Source organism: Zonotrichia albicollis, chromosome 22 (assembly GCF_047830755.1).
Source record: "Zonotrichia albicollis isolate bZonAlb1 chromosome 22, bZonAlb1.hap1, whole genome shotgun sequence".
In the NCBI taxonomy this organism is placed as follows: Eukaryota; Metazoa; Chordata; class Aves; order Passeriformes; family Passerellidae; genus Zonotrichia; species Zonotrichia albicollis.
The window spans coordinates 6218620-6233977 of NC_133840.1; the positions used below are offsets into that span (position 1 = coordinate 6218620).

The 15358-nt window shown below is 53.0% G+C and overlaps 1 protein-coding gene across 5 annotated transcripts in view; it reads left to right on the top strand.

Annotated features, from left to right (window-relative positions):
- POR (cytochrome p450 oxidoreductase) overlaps positions 1-15358 on the top strand; it is a 30285-nt gene that overhangs the window by 13910 nt on the left and 1017 nt on the right. For 4 of the 5 annotated variants that reach the window (XM_074557285.1, XM_074557286.1, XM_074557287.1 and 1 more), the window contains 13 exons: positions 5215-5263; positions 6089-6217; positions 6621-6770; positions 7607-7731; positions 8562-8651; positions 9117-9215; positions 9842-9958; positions 10612-10730; positions 11778-11959; positions 12681-12830; positions 13609-13936; positions 14790-14935; positions 15108-15193. In XM_074557285.1, coding sequence (XP_074413386.1) covers positions 5215-5263; positions 6089-6217; positions 6621-6770; positions 7607-7731; positions 8562-8651; positions 9117-9215; positions 9842-9958; positions 10612-10730; positions 11778-11959; positions 12681-12830; positions 13609-13936; positions 14790-14935; positions 15108-15193 — 1770 coding nt within the window. Of the gene's footprint in view, positions 1-2385; positions 2772-5214; positions 5264-6088; positions 6218-6620; positions 6771-7606; positions 7732-8561; positions 8652-9116; positions 9216-9841; positions 9959-10611; positions 10731-11777; positions 11960-12680; positions 12831-13608; positions 13937-14789; positions 14936-15107; positions 15194-15358 lie in introns of those variants that run through there. The other variant, XM_074557290.1, reaches the window with a different exon arrangement.

Below are 15358 nucleotides of genomic sequence, written 5' to 3' on the forward strand. Positions count from 1 at the left end.
CTGGCTGTGCTACCTTGTGCAGATGGGTGCACACATGGCTGGCAGCAGCCCAGCTGCCTGTGCCAGCCCAGCCTTACCTTGGGAATGTGTCCTGTTGGATTGCTGGGATGCTTTCCCTGCCGTGCCTGCCAGCCAGGGCTGTGTGTCAATGCACGTGGTTGCCTATGGAGATTGTAAGAATGGCTGTGCTGGCTGGGGAAAGGGCACTGTCCATGTGAAACTGGATCCTGCCATGGCACAGCCTGGGCTGTGACTGATTCCACCTGCAGCCCATCATGTGCAGCTCTTCCAGAGGCTGTGGGGACCTTGCAGGGAAGCTTTGCTGCTTGTGTGTTACCACCTTGTTCTGCTGCAGGGCCTCAGCACGTGGGTCCATCCCAGCCTGGCTGCAGATCCTGGCTCTGAGCTGTCTCACAGGCACTTTGTTTCCCCTGTGGGGTCTGTGCTGCTTTCTCTGTCTCTGTGAGCAGTGAGGGAGAAACTGCTCCTTGTGGGAGATGTGGAACAGCAGCACCTCTTTCTGATAACCAGAGAGGTGAGGTTGTTCAGCAAGTTGTCTGACACAGCTGCACTTTGGAAAAGTGTCAGCCAGGCAGGTGCAGCGTGAGAGGAGGCTGTGGAGTGGTTTTACCCTGTACCCTGCTGCAGCCCTGCTGTGGTCATTATATCAAGCTGGTCCCAGGGCAGTGTGACCCTAAAAGCCAAGGCTGTGGCTGGTGGCACATCCATCCTTCAGGACAGAGACAGTGACTTCCTGCAGCTTTTGCAGTGGGATTTTATGGGATGCCTGGAACTGGGAGGAAAATGAGTGAGAAAACAAGCTTGGTCAGCCTTGGGTTTCCTTCCCTCCTGTAATCCTTCAGTCTGGGGTGGAGTTTCCTTTCTGATGAGCAAACAAATCAGGATCCCACTGTCAGCCTCTGCCTGTGGCTGGATATGGGGAGCAGGGGGGCTGTCCCAGAGCCATGAAGGCAGAGAGGCCTCAGTGGGGCTGTCTCTGCCTGCAGTGGAGAGCCTTGACCTTTAGAGGGGTTGCATTTGTTCAGCTCATTCTCTGCAGCTCTGCCAAAGTGCCTGTACTGCTTTATCTGATGGCATTGGATGATGGTTTCTGTTGTTTTCACTTTGGCCCCCCAATTTCAGCCTCAGAAGGTGCTGAATAACAATTCAGACACATGTCAGTGGCTGCTGCTTTAGCAATGTGTTGGCTATGTTGAAGAGTGCAATGCTGACCTAAACACAGCATCCAACACCTCAGTGCCCTTCTGGGGTTTTTGGGAGCAGCACACCTTCATAAAACCACATCAGCTCAGCAGGGTCTGCAAAGAAAATGCCACTTTTGTTAGTGCCCTTAATTGTGGAAGAGCAGATGTGAGGTTGAGATGCCCTGTTCTGGGTTCTCTCTGTGTGGCCTGGGAATCATGATCCTTTCCCAGCAATGCATCTCCAGTTCAGCCACAGCTCAGAGAGGGATCAGGCTGCTGATCTTCACCCTTAAGTGGAGCTGTTTTCCTGCCTGAAGTGCTACAGAAGGGACAGAACCCAGCACGTGCAGACGAGGTGTCCTGTACCTGTGACGTGTAACATGAGTGTGTGGGCCAGGCTGGGATCCCACTGACTGAGCATTGCTGATGTTTTGACCATTTTCAGACTTAATTAAAACCACCAGAGCAGCCCTCCCTGCAGCCTGCTCTGCAGATGTCATTAGGGAGAGCAGCTCTGGATCCCAGCAGCCACGGCCACCGCGCTGCTGCTGCCTCACAGGGCCATTGCCGGGGAATGCAGGAATTTATTTTTGCTCTTTGGCTGCTCCTCCTCTGCAAGTTTCTCAATCACAGATTCCTTTCCCTTCTCCTGTCCCCACTTTGCAGACAGTCATCCTGGCTAGATGCTGGTGGGACAGCCATTGGTATGCTGAATGTCACCCTCTCCCTTCTCCCCCCCCTCTTTAACATTGTTTGGGACAGAAGCTGGCTTATCTCTATTCTGCAGCTATGCACAAATCCATTCCCTGGTACTTGTAGGGCTTCCTGTGGCAGGAATTGCTCCAAGTCCTCAGCCTGATTAGCTCTCTGCTGCCTGTGTGTGTGAGAGAGACCATCTCTAATTTAATTTAATAGGATCCTGAGGAAAACAAACTCCTTTAAGCTGCCTCCGTAATGGCACTGCCATAGTTACCCAGAGCGTTGCTCACGCAGTGTCTGGAATCGTTTCATTCAGCTACAGCATCAAGCTTTTTTTTTTTTTTTTTCCCCTCTTTTTTTAATAAAAGAATATATAAAAGCAGCTGTGATATAAACAGTTTCCAAGGGAACGAGGCTGGGGGAGGGTTTTGTGTCCCGTCCCCTGCTCCGTGCGGGAGGGAGAGGGACGTGTGCTGCGGAGCATCCTGGGAGCTTTCATTCTCCACTCCTAATTCCTTTCTGCCACTGCTGCCAGATGTTGCAGTTTCTCAGGACTGAGCAGATCCACTCAGTAACTTCCAAATCCCCACCACGAGGATTGGAGTGGACGGCACCACTCCTGCTATGACCTGTGCCGGGACCTTTTGTGCCGGCTCTCTTCTCCTCAACAAAAGGCTGATGCTCGGTTTTAACGCCCGGGAGGAGCAGAATGGAAAGGCCTGTGTGCCTGTGGCTCCAGAGCTAAGTTAGATCCGTCCCCCCTCAGCTCCCTTTGCAGACACAGCTGCCCTGGACTCTTTGTCTGCCTCCCTGCCCTGCCATGGGCTGTGTGTACTCGGCCCCGCGGGAAGAGCCGGCCGTGGCCAGGTGAGTTACTCTGCCTGATGGGCTGCTGGGGTACTTCCAGCTCCAGAGCTGGGTGGAGTGGGTGCCTCCTCCCTCTGCAGCAGGAGGAGAAGGAAGGGAAGAGGCTCTGCTTGGAAGCAGACTGCTCCTCACTTCTGGATGCACTGACCGAGCTGTCGGTGCTCGGTTTCTGTGCATCATCCAGGCTGTGTCCTCACTTGTGGATGTATCTGTGCTTTCAGCAGGACAGCCACTGGAGCTTTCTGAAGAGAGTTGTTCAGATGAGATAGACTTTGGTATTCTTGCTGAGCTGTTGGAAGCTTCCTCCCCTATCCTAAGTGACAGAGAGCCCTGGGAGTCGTTTTTGCTGTGGGCTCTCACCAAGGATGGGGGAGCTGGATAACTTACAGGCTCACTCTGACAATGGGGTTCATCCCTTTCCCTCACCCAGTGCTTCTTCCAGTGCTTGTAGCTGCTACCTTGAGCTGTCTAAGCTGTAAGAGCAGTCCTTGCTGAGGACAAACTTTCTCTTCCAAGTTTCCCTGGCAGAGCAGTGGAAATGTGTGTAGTTTCTGCCTTTGGTGCCTGTGTGTTTTCGTTGCTCAGATTTTCAGGCCACCCTGATGAAGCAGTTTCAGGGAGTTGTGTAGCCTTTTTTCCAAAGCCAGGCTCATTATTTCTTCTGTATCTGAGCCACAGCCTGTTCTCCAGCACTCACTTCAGTGCAGGGTTGCCTCCTTTGAAAACAGACGAGCTCCATGTGCTGCTCCCTTTTCTCTTCCAAAGGGAGCTTGTTGAAAGGATCTAAAAACTTTTCTTTTTCTCCTCCTTTAAAAGCATTTTGTTTAGTAGTTAAACCAACAGTTGTTTTAATTGGATCTCATTTGCAGAGGGCAGGAATTAAAAAGTTCACCAAGGAGATAAAAACTAAGTGAGAGCTGTGTCTTGAGAGCTTTCCTGAGCCCCTGCCCTGGCTGCAGCGTGGGCAGGGCTGAGGCTGCTCCCTTAAGATATTTTTGATATCCCAGTTCCCAACAGGGGACAAATGACAACATGGGTAGGCTGTTAACTGCTGAGAGAGCCAAGCAGGGTGTGAAGCAGCTCTCCTGGGAGCACGGCTGCCCTGGGGAGCTTTTTGGGGCCAGCTCTGCTTGTCCTTTGTGTGTGCTTTGTCTTTTGTATGGAATGTTGGTGCTCAGAGCTGTCAGGCTCAGTTATGGAGCTCCTTGATCCCTTTGGGTAGCAAGGGTTGCTGGAAGGGATGTTTTCTGAGTGTCCCCCACCCTCTGCTCTGCGTGTGTGTGCTCTCCACAAATGCCTCAGCACATCCTCGGGATCCCTCCCTCTGGGCTACAGAGTTGAGGAAACTGTTAGCAAGCTCTTCACATTCTCACATGGGCTGGAGCCAAAACCATTTGTTTTTTGCCTGGAGGCTTCTCTCTTCCCACAGGAGACCCGGCCTTGCATTCTTCCATTGTGGAACAGGAACGGGTCCCACGTTCCTCTTCCCTGCTACCAGAGCTGGGAGAGGACAGCAGGGGAGCTTCTGTCCTGGCCTGCTCTGCAAAGCTGCCAGCACCTAATCTGACTGCAGTTATGGTCACCTCTGCTTGTGAGGCTCCCAGGGTCCCCAGGGCTGGGCTGGTTTCACTCCATGACACTGAAAATCCAAAGATGTGCTAAGGATAGCAAAGCTCTGCTGGCTCCCTCCCTCACAGGGCAGCCACAGCAATGTGAATCCAAACCTCCAGTGGGGTTTGTCCCACTTCCAAGCTAGGGAAAGCCACATCTATACAATAATGCAAATGTTCTGTGCAGGAAATCCATCCTGGGAATGGGAAGCCAGCACAGAATGAGCTCCACAGGACTTTGGCTGGCAGTGGTGGCCTTGCTGGGAGCTCTGTGGCTCTGAGCAGCTGTGTGTGCCTGCTCCACAGGGCTCTGCAGCTCTGGGGCTCGTGGCTGGCATGCTGTTTGGAGGTTCAAACAGCTGATTTTTAGCCCTGTTTGACTTCAGGTTTGGGAGATGTGCCCTGGGGAGCATGGCTCAGGACTGATCCTGCTTGCCCACAGTGGTGTGGGGAAGGAAGGAGGTTTCCATCCCCTTCTTTCAAACCCTGGCTTGGCCTCTGAGACTTATCTGGAGACCTGTTCCTGTGAGCTCCTTTAGCTGAGCTGTGAAACCTCTCAGAGCACTTGATAAAGGTTTCCTGGTGGGCAGGGCTGTGTGCCTGGGCTTTTTCCATGGAGGATTCACTGATGGGGATCAGGGAGGAGCTCAGCTTCTCCCCTGTGCTCCATGGTTGTGTTCAGAAGCCCTGTGGCTGAGCACTGTGGTCAGTGGAGATTCTCACTCTTTTGGGCAACTTTCCTGAGGTCTGGAGGCCACTTTTTTCCCACTTGCTTATTCCTGACCTCAAAAATGAATGTGCTCATCTGAAAAGATATTCCTCCTGTCTTTCAGAGCAGCTCCAGTGAGAGACAGCAGCTTCATTGAGAAGATGAAGAAGACGGTAAGCTGCTTGTTCTGGGAAGGTGGGGGAGCTCATGTCCATCCCAGTTTCCTCTGGAACCATCCCATTTTCCTCTGGAAACTGTCAGCAGGAGGAGCTGGTTTGGGTACAGACACATGGCTGCTGCAGAGAGCATCCAGAGGAAGGCTGTGTGAGCAGCCAGGAATAGCTCTTTCAGTCTGTGCCTGAGAGTTGTTCTTAGAGAAGAAATTCAAGTGAAATTTCAGTGGTGGAAAAAAATAATGTAATATGAGATCGAAGTCAGAAGGGAAATGGCAGAGACTTTGAAGTCATTGGCTGGCAGTTGTTTATCTGTGTGGTTGGTTCCCAAACTGGCTTGGCTGTGCAGTGGGAATTGTACAGAGAACTGTCAGCTTTTGACTTTGGACACAAGAGGAAGCAAGGGCTGGATGCGTTTTCCATTCTGCTTCAAAGTAGCTGGCTTGCAGCAGAGCAGGAGCTCTGGTGCTCAGGCACTTGCCCAGAGCCTTTAGCAAGTTCTGCATTCCCATCCAGGGTGTTCCCTGTTTCCAGGAGTCACACTGCAGGCTCAAAAGTTGAGAATAAATCTGGAAAGTTTATCCTTTGCTTTGGGTTTTTGTCTGACCTGAATCTCCCCTCTGAGAGTGGCAAGAGTCATGTTCTCATGAACAGCTCAGCCTAGAGTTTTCTGCCAAGCTCTTGGAGTCCTGCACAAGCATTCACTCCTGGTTGCCTTTAGATTGCAGTCCGGGATTCCTGATCTCAGGCATTTCCTTTGTGCTTCATCCATGCATTTGCCAAATGACTAATCATCACTTAAAAGGGATTTTTCTCTCTCTCCAGGGCCGGAATATTGTGGTTTTCTATGGCTCCCAGACGGGCACAGCAGAGGAGTTTGCCAATCGCCTGGCCAAAGATGCCCATCGCTATGGCCTCCGGGGCATGGCAGCAGACCCAGAGGAGTATGACCTGGTAATTGAGCCCTGAACAGCCTTGGGATAGTCACAACCTTTCAGTGCCCCCTAAAAAAATCCAATGACACTGGCCAAGGCACAGTTGTGTCATTTAGGGTAGAAAAGATCAGCCTGAGTGATGCAGGTACAGGCTCAATCCTTGCCATTCTGCATTCTCCTGGTCCTTTAAAGCCTTGCATGGAAAATCCATTGCTTTTCTTTCTGGTGGAGCAGAAATATTGACTTGCAGTCCAGTGAGGGTGGTTTCCTTTATTTTCCCAGCCATTTTGGGTGGGTCTGGCCTTTCCCAACCCCTTCTGCAAACGCGTGGTGCTGTTTGCACACCTACGCTGTGGGAATAGGAATTGCCCAACAACCACAGTGTGGGATCCTTGAAGATTCCTTCTTTCCTCTGCTTGCAGTCGGACCTGAGTCGCCTCTCTGAGATTGACAAGTCCTTGGCAGTGTTCTGCATGGCCACCTATGGAGAGGGAGATCCCACAGACAATGCCCAGGATTTCTATGACTGGCTGCAGGAGGCTGATGCCGACCTCTCGGGTCTCCGGTTTGCAGTAAGTGGCCCCATTCCAGTTTTTGTCTTGCATTTGGGCAGGAAGGCCAAAAGCCCTCCAGAGTGGTTTGGGGAAAGGCACAACATGATGTCTGTGTCTTGTACACCTTGTCTGGGATGAGATCCCTGCTGTCTTCCTGCCCAGGCTTTGTGGACACCTGCAAATGTACTTCTTGAGGCTTCAAATGCAAATATCAGAGTTTGCTCTTCACTCTCTAAATCATCAGGGTTTCCTGATATAAACAGCCCCAAACAGCCCTGCAGGCACTGAATACAGGTTTGTAAATGAGCTACAGGCTGCTGCTGCTCTTCAGAAGCTAATTGGGCAGCCTGGGGCCAGATCTTCTCCTACGAATTAAATCACTTGAAGGAGTGTGTAGCTCTCCTCATGTGCAGAGCTGAATAACTGGCTGAGAAACAGCCAGCTCACCTAAAACCTGGCCAAATTCCTTAGGCAGCATAATATTGCAAATGAGAGTAAAATCCACTGGTGGAGATGTGAAGCTACTCTGTGTGAAGCAGTGAGCAAGGATTTATTTACTGTGTGGTTTGTGGGAGGCAAAGGCCAGCAATGGCTCTCCAGGCAGTCCAGGTTCTTACTGGTCCCACAAGGAGACATGCAGGAGTTCCTGGAAGAGCATCCAGGCTCAGGGGAGGTGCTGGTGCCTTCTGACCACACACTGGTAGATTCTTACTGGAGAGCTGATGGGGGAGCTGGGAGAGGTCTCACTGCCTTTGTTCTGCATCCTTTGTGGGGTGATACCCGGCCAGAGGATGTCAAATGGATGGGGAAAGTACACCTCCTGCTTCTCCATGCTCATGAGTGTTCCCTTCCAGGTCTTTGGGCTGGGGAACAAAACTTATGAGCACTTCAATGCCATGGGGAAGTACGTGGACAAGAGGCTGGAGGAGCTTGGAGCACAGCGCATCTTTGAGCTGGGGCTGGGAGATGATGATGGCAAGTGAGTGCCTTGGGCTGAGGGGCTGGACAGAGCTGGCTGAAAGCATCTTGGAAGGGACCTTGGCAGGGAATGGGCTCCACTACCAAGGCAGAAATAAGCTCACAGGGTTTGTTGTTGGGGTTGACATGTTTGTGTCTGCTGTGTCTCCCACAACCCGCTCCCTGTGCACAGGGAGTGTCCTGAGGGATCCTGTGTCTGGGAAATCCCACCTCAGCTCTAAATGTCCATGGGACATTTAGACTTTGCAGCCTCCTCTGCCTCTTCCTGTGCAGCCTGTGTGGGTAAACTCACCCATCCCAGTGAAGGAAGCAGGTTAATCTCCTTGGGAGCTGTTTCATAGTGTGAGGCAACAATTTTCCAGCTCAGGCACTATTTTCTTTTTTTTTTTTTTTTTTTACCTTTCTGTGTTCACCTGAGCACCTTGGGACATTACATCAACCTGTGGCTCTACCTCTGAGCTCTGCAGGGCCTTGTGGGAGGGATATGCCCTGTGTGGAAGGCTCTGAGCCTGGAAAAATAAGCAGTGCCACAGAGGAATAATGACCTTTTAGGAAGGTCACTTCATGCCAGGGATGGACAATGAGGAGCTGAGCTTTTTTAAGACTGAGTCTAAATAACAAAGCCTTCCTTGGCGGGGCTGGGGAAGGGCAGTTCCCACTCAGTGTCCTGCAGGTGCTTTCCTGGTGATCTGTGGGCATGTGGAGGTACCAGGGGTGCCTGGGTCTAAGGAAATGCCTTTTCCCACAGTGATGGGAGGAGGGCACAGGGATCTCAGGTGGCTTCTCTGGGAATGGGGCTGGGTTGTTGACTCTCTCTTCTGCCCTGGCTAGCCTGGAAGAAGACTTCATCACGTGGAGAGAGCAGTTCTGGCCAGCAGTGTGTGAGCACTTCGGGGTGGAGGCTACAGGAGAAGAGTCCAGGTGGGTTTGGGAGCAGCTCCTCCTGGCTGTCACACACTGGCCACCTTGACTGGTGGCTGTGCCATCAGCCCTGGGCTGCTGTTCCCTTTCCTCTGTGCTGCCTCCCCTTCCAGACTCAAGGCATGAGTGAAGTGTAGCAGTGAGTGGGGCTCTTTGGCCTGAGCCTGTGCTGGTGTGAGTCTGAGCCCAGCTCTGGGTTCCTGTTCTGAGTGGGGAGAGGATGGCTTGAGTTCCTTTAGGGCTGGCTGTGCTGGTTGTGAGGCTCCAGGGAGGCTGAGGGTTCCCCTTGCTTTGGGCTTTCTGCAGAGTCTGCCTGTTTTCTCATGTCTCAAGAGAGGCAAAGGGATGGAATTTGCATTTGTTTTTGAGCTGCAGCAAATCCAGCAAAGGAGATGATGCTTCCAGCTGTACCTTGTGGGTTCCAATTTGACTTTTTTCTCTTTTCTCTCCTTTTTTTCCCTCAAGCATCCGTCAGTATGAGCTGGTGGTGCACACAGATGTGAACATGAACAAAGTCTACACGGGGGAGATGGGCAGGCTCAAGAGCTACGAGAACCAGAAGCCGTGAGTGCCAAACCCCTGGGCAGAGCTTGGCTGGTGGCTCCCTGATGTGTGTAACAGCACCTGCAGCACAGCAGGTCTCTGCCCAAGAGAAATGGACTCACAGTTCCACTGGGATTCTGAGATTTCCCCAGTTAATGAATCATTCGTGGTGATGAGGTGGCTGTGGTCACATGTGCTGCTTGGCTGGTACATCCACAGCATCTGTCCTGAGCCTTTCCTTGCCTGCAGTGGCCAATGCATGATGGCTGCTGGCAGTATTGCTGTGGAGAGATGAGCTTTAAGCATTAATTCCAGCCTGAAATATTCCTTTGAGATGTGACAGTGCCTCCAATCTAGTTCTGTCATGTGTCCTTAATGGGACAGAAGCTGTTGACTGCTGGGCTGTGCTGAGAAGGAAGAGGATCTGTTTTCTGTGCCAGTGTGGGGAGCAGCAGGGTCATGATTTGTTTTCTGTGCCAATGTGGGGAGCAGCAGGGTCATGATTTGGTTTGTGCTGGGGTGCAGTGTGCTCTGGAACAGGATCAAATCATGGCAGCCTGCTCTGGAGTCAGAGGAACATGCTGGATAGCAGGAGCTCCATGAGCCTGCAGGAGGGAATCCCAGAGCACCTTTGTGTTTCCTTGCAGCCCCTTTGATGCCAAGAACCCCTTCCTGGCTCAGGTCACAGAGAACCGCAAGCTGAACGAGGGTGGAGAGCGACACTTGATGCACCTGGAGCTGGATATCTCCAATTCCAAAATCAGGTACTGCCCTGGGGGAGGCTGCTCCTCTGCTTTGTCAGGAGCAAAGAACAAGGATGTGGCACCACCCTCACCCAGCACTTAGAAGGGGACCTTGCTCCTTAACACTGCCCTTTTGGGCTTCTGTACCAGCTCTTGCACTGCTTTGGGTCCATCCCATCCCACATCCCTGTCCTACCTGAGCAGTCCCAGTTGCAGAAATTCTCTAGAAGTCAATAAATGAGAGGGCAGCTGAGCAGGGGATTGCTCTTGCCTGTATCTGCCTGGTTTAGGTCTATGAGCATAGGGGGAATAAAGCCCTGTTCTTAAAACCCTCTCACTCGCTGAAATTCCTTAAATTGTTAGGAAGTCATGAATCCAGGTGGCTTAACAGCTGTAGAGGTTTTGAGGAGCTTTGCTCTGTTCTGTTGGGAATCTGACCTGTTCTTGCTGGAACTCTGGCAAAACTGCTGTTCATAAAAACCCTGGGAAACCATTATCCCACAATGTAACTGCTGGCTCTGTGGATCCTGGTGCTGCAGGTCCTGTGCCTCAGACCTCAGTGTTGTCCTGCTGCCCCTTGCCTCAGCCCCCTTGTGTTCTGGCTGAGCTGCTGGGGGTGCTCAAGAAGTGGTGCAGGTGTTCCATGTGCTCTCCTTCCTCCTGCCCCGTGCCAGGTATGAGTCTGGGGACCACGTGGCTGTGTACCCAGCCAACGACTCCTCCCTGGTGAACCAGATTGGTGAGATCCTGGGCACGGACCTGGACACTGTCATGTCCCTGAACAACTTGGATGGTGAGTAGGGATCTCCAGTTCTCCAGTGGTGGTCTCTGTCCTTCACCCTCAGATCCTGTGAGGCACTTCCAGATGTCCCACAGCCCCTCTCAGTGTTGTGCTGTTTTAGCTGGGGCTCAGAGCCTGCTTGCTGAGATCAGCTGAAGTGGGTCACTTGTGAAATGTGCTTGGTGAGCCCATTCAACAACAAATTATGTAACAGCACACTCCTAATTATGGAGCATCAGCCCACCAGAGCATCCTTCAGCAGCCCTGGAGCTCCTCAGGGCCCTGAGTGTGTGAGATGTTCTTATTCAGTCCTGGGAGGAGGTACAGGCTTGGGGACTGAGCTGCCAGCAGGGAGCACTTGTGCTGATCCAAGGAGCTGTTCCTGGGGAGCATTCCCAGCAGAGCCAGCCTCTGGCAGGAGGGAGATGGCAGCTGCTGCCCATCACAGTCCTGGAGCAGCACAGCCAGACCTGAGGCAGCAGATGTGCTGGCCCAGAAGCCTGAGAGAACTCCTGGTTTCTAGAGACAAAATGGATTTAAGGCATAGGTGGAGCCTGTGGCCCCCTGTGCTGTCATTCCTGTCCCTTATGGACCTCTCAAGGCTGAACAGAATGGCTCCAGCCTTGACTTCTGGCACAGCTGAATGTGGCTGACAGAGCCTAAGGACACTTTTGAGGCCAGATCTGATGGAGGTGTAAATGCCTGAGGCCAAATTAGCCATGGAGGGCAGCCCCCTGCTTAATCTGGGGTTTGTTGGACTGTGTGTGCACATCTCGGGACACAGAGCCCCTTGGGGAACACAGAGTTTATTTTTTGTATTTTTTGCTGCAAAACTGTCAGGAAGCATCTATGAAACACAAAATGGGATACTAGGAAATGGAGCTGCCTGGGGAGGGAGGTGATTCAGTGTGGAGCTGGGGCTCTGACCCACGGGCTGCTCTTTCCTCCCTAAAACCCACTGTGCTCTGTCTCCAGCCCTCACAGCCGGCACAAAACCTCTTAATGCACCAGCACGAGGTGGATGGATTTTTAATTTTTCTTTTTCTCCCACTTCTCCAGAGGAATCCAACAAGAAGCATCCCTTCCCCTGCCCTACATCATACAGGACAGCCCTGACCTACTACCTGGACATCACCAACCCTCCCCGCACCAACGTGCTCTACGAGCTGGCCCAGTACGCGTCGGACAGCGGCGAGCAGGAGCGCCTGCGCAAGATGGCCTCGTCTGCTGCTGAGGGCAAGGTGGGAGCACTGCCCTGCCCACCTGCCCTGGGGGTCCCCAAAAGGCACCCAGAGAGCCCATGGGGTGTGGAGGCCTTGGGGGGAATCTCGAAGTTACACCCCATTGGCTGCTTCCCCTGTTCCTGTGTGTGTCCGTATGTTCCTGAGCCATTTCCTCCCATTTCCCTGCTGGGCCCTTATATTTGTATTGCCCTCAGACCAGGGTCAGCCCCCATGCCCCTGGGAGAGAAAGCTGGGCTCTGCAGGTGTCTGTGCTGGAGACTTGAATGTTGTCATCTTATTGCAGAAGTTCCATACCTTCTTGGTGATTTCTCATGGGCATCTCCTCACAGCACTGATTCCTTCTTAGCCACAGTACAGCCAACAAACTCCAGCTCCCTTCTCAACCGGCTAACCCACTCTTTTGTAGCACTTGTCTTCTTATTGGACACAGCTGTGGCCTGTTAAGGGCAGGCCTGTTCTAATCTTTGGTGGAAATCACTTTGGTGATTAGTGCAACTGCAACTCCTCAGGGGTGAGATTGCCTTCTGCACTATTCTCTTATTCTCTCCCTTCACACCTGACATCTCACAGTGCAGCTGAATTAAACATCTGTGGATATTATGCAAAGGCCCTTTTTTGCTTCTTTACCCTGGACTTTACTAGCAGCAATTCAGGCTCTAGGGGGGTGTTTGCCAGCCCTGTGGGGAGGTTGTGATGCCTGTGCTCTCCTTGCCTGCAGGCGCTGTACCTCAGCTGGGTGGTGGAGGCCCGCAGGAACATCCTGGCCATCCTGCAGGACATGCCCTCCCTGCGCCCCCCCATCGACCACCTGTGCGAGCTCCTGCCCCGCCTGCAGGCCCGCTACTACTCCATCGCCTCCTCCTCCAAGGTGGGTGTGCTTCCTGCAGGGAATGGGCCCATGGAGGGACCTCTCCAGCTGCAGCTCCCCTCAGCTGGGAGCTGGACACAGGGAGCTTCTCCTGGTGCCATTTGATATGAGAGGAGCAGATTTAGTGATCTCCATGCATGGAGTTATCCCAGCTTCTCACAGGGTTTGTGCAGAGCTCCATGCTGCAGCCAGCTGTGCCCTGATACCACCACACTCTGGAGATCTGCTCCTCTTGGCCCATTTGCCTGGCAAGGTGGCATTTTAGGGGCTGATCAAAAGTCCCTCTTGGCAACCTCTGGGGAAGCTCAGTGGTCCCGTGAGGAGTTGGGGACAGGACAGAAGCCCCATGAGGAGCATGCAGGGAGGAGTAACTGTCCCAATGTTAACATGAGGTTAAATTTCTCCCACATTCCTGAACACAGTGTGGGGTTGCTGGGGCTCCTTCTCTGCCTGGTTCCAGCATCTCTTCCCTGCGGGTCTGTATTGCAGGGAATATGTATTGTCCATGCTGTTGTCTCCTTATCACAAAAGTTCTATACCTTCTTGGTGTTCCTCATAGGCAGCTCCTCAGAACGCTGCCTCTTCACGAAGTAACCGACTCCAGCTCCCTTCCCAACCAGCCACCCCACTCTTTCATAGCATCTTCTTCTCATTGCTTACAGCTGTGGCCTCTTCAAGTCAGGCCTGCTCCTAATCTTTGATAATTGGCCCAGCTGCAACTCCTTAGGGGTAAGCCTACTTTCTACACTATTTTCTTATGTTCTATCCCCCTGCACAGGTCCATCCCAACTCCATCCACATCTGTGCCGTGACGGTGGAGTACGAGACCAAGACAGGCCGCCTGAACAAAGGGGTGGCCACCAGCTGGCTCAGGAGCAAGGTGCCTGGCCAGCCTGGGAGCAGCTCCCAGGCGCCTGGCCAGCAGGAGAGCAGCTCCCAGGGGCCTGTGCAGCAGGGGAGCAGCTCCCTGGTGCCCATGTACGTGCGCAAGTCGCAGTTCCGGCTGCCCTTCAAGCCCAGCACGCCTGTGATCATGATCGGGCCGGGCACCGGCATCGCCCCCTTCATGGGCTTCATCCAGGAGAGGGCCTGGCTCAAGCAGCAGGGTGAGTGAGTGAGTTGAGTGCCCAGGGGCTGGAGCTGCTGCAGGGCTCTGTGGGGGCAGTTTGGTGCCTCCAGGGTGCAGCTTTGCTGGTCCTGTTGTGGGTTGGCCCAGCCAAAAGCAGAGAGCTGGGGCAGGGTGAGCAGGGCTGGGTGGTTTGTGTGGTCCACACAAGGGTGTCTGTCCTGCTCTTGGCCACAGAAGATGTTTGGGGGTGGACAGAGCTGGGGCACTTCTCTGAGCTCTGCTACTATTGTAAATCAAAGGTGACTCAAACAAAGGGGAGAGGGAATGATGCATCTGACTCCATCATCAGAAGGCTAATTAATTACTTTATTATACTGTACTATATAATTTCATCTGAATTGAATCTGCTATGCACTCTTGCTCACAACTGCACAGAACTGCACTCATTTCTGATTCTCTCATGACTGTCCCATGACAGTCCAACACACACAATTGGCCCTGGTAGGCCAAGGGAACAAACCACTCTCACTTTGGGTAAACAATCTCCATATTGCATTCTACTTTAGCTCAACACAGGCACAGCAAGCGAGATAAGAATTGTGTTTTCCTTCTTCTCTGCTTGTCTCACAGCTTCTCTCTGTTCAGAGGGCATGTGAATACCACATGCCAGCACCACACCTCCAAATAAACCCAGTCAGGTCGCTTAGACTTGATTCTGTGGCCACTACTTGGGAATCAGTCCTGAGCTTCCCCTTGTAACCAGAAACCATCTGTGAGCCCAGGGTGGGGGAGAGCACAGGGCTGGGGGCTGCTGGGGCTGTCAGGACAAGGGGAGGGTGGGAAGGGGGCTGGAAGGCCCAGCTGATGGGGCTATATGACCCACCCTGCAGGCAAGGAGGTGGGTGAGACGGTGCTTTACTATGGCTGCCGCCACGAGCGCGAGGACTACCTGTACCGGGAGGAGCTGGCCCGCTTCCAGAAGGAGGGAGTGCTCACCCAGCTCAACGTGGCCTTCTCCAGGGACCAGGCTGAGAAGGTACCACACTGTTCCTGCTGCCCCCATCACTCCATGGCAGGCAGGAGCAGCCAGCACTTTGCTGTCTCCCAGAGCTGTGAGCACAGCCTTGCCTTCCTGAGCCTCCCTCTCAGAGGTCTGTGGTGTGGGGAATCTGCTCCTCTCCCCTCACTCCCACCTTGTTTCCTGCCAGGTTTATGTCCAGCACTTACTGAAGAAGAACAAGGAGAACGTCTGGAAGCTGGTTAATGAGGGCATGGCTCACATCTATGTGTGCGGGTAGGTTGGGGACGAGATGGGGATTTGGGGGCAGTTCTCAGGAAAAGGAGCATGACTCAGTTTCCCCAGCTGTGCATTACAAGCCCTGGGAGGGTTCTGCTGCCCTGGTTCACAGGAGGGCAGGGGGCTGGGGTGAGCACACCCTGCAGGGTGGGAGGTGGCTCT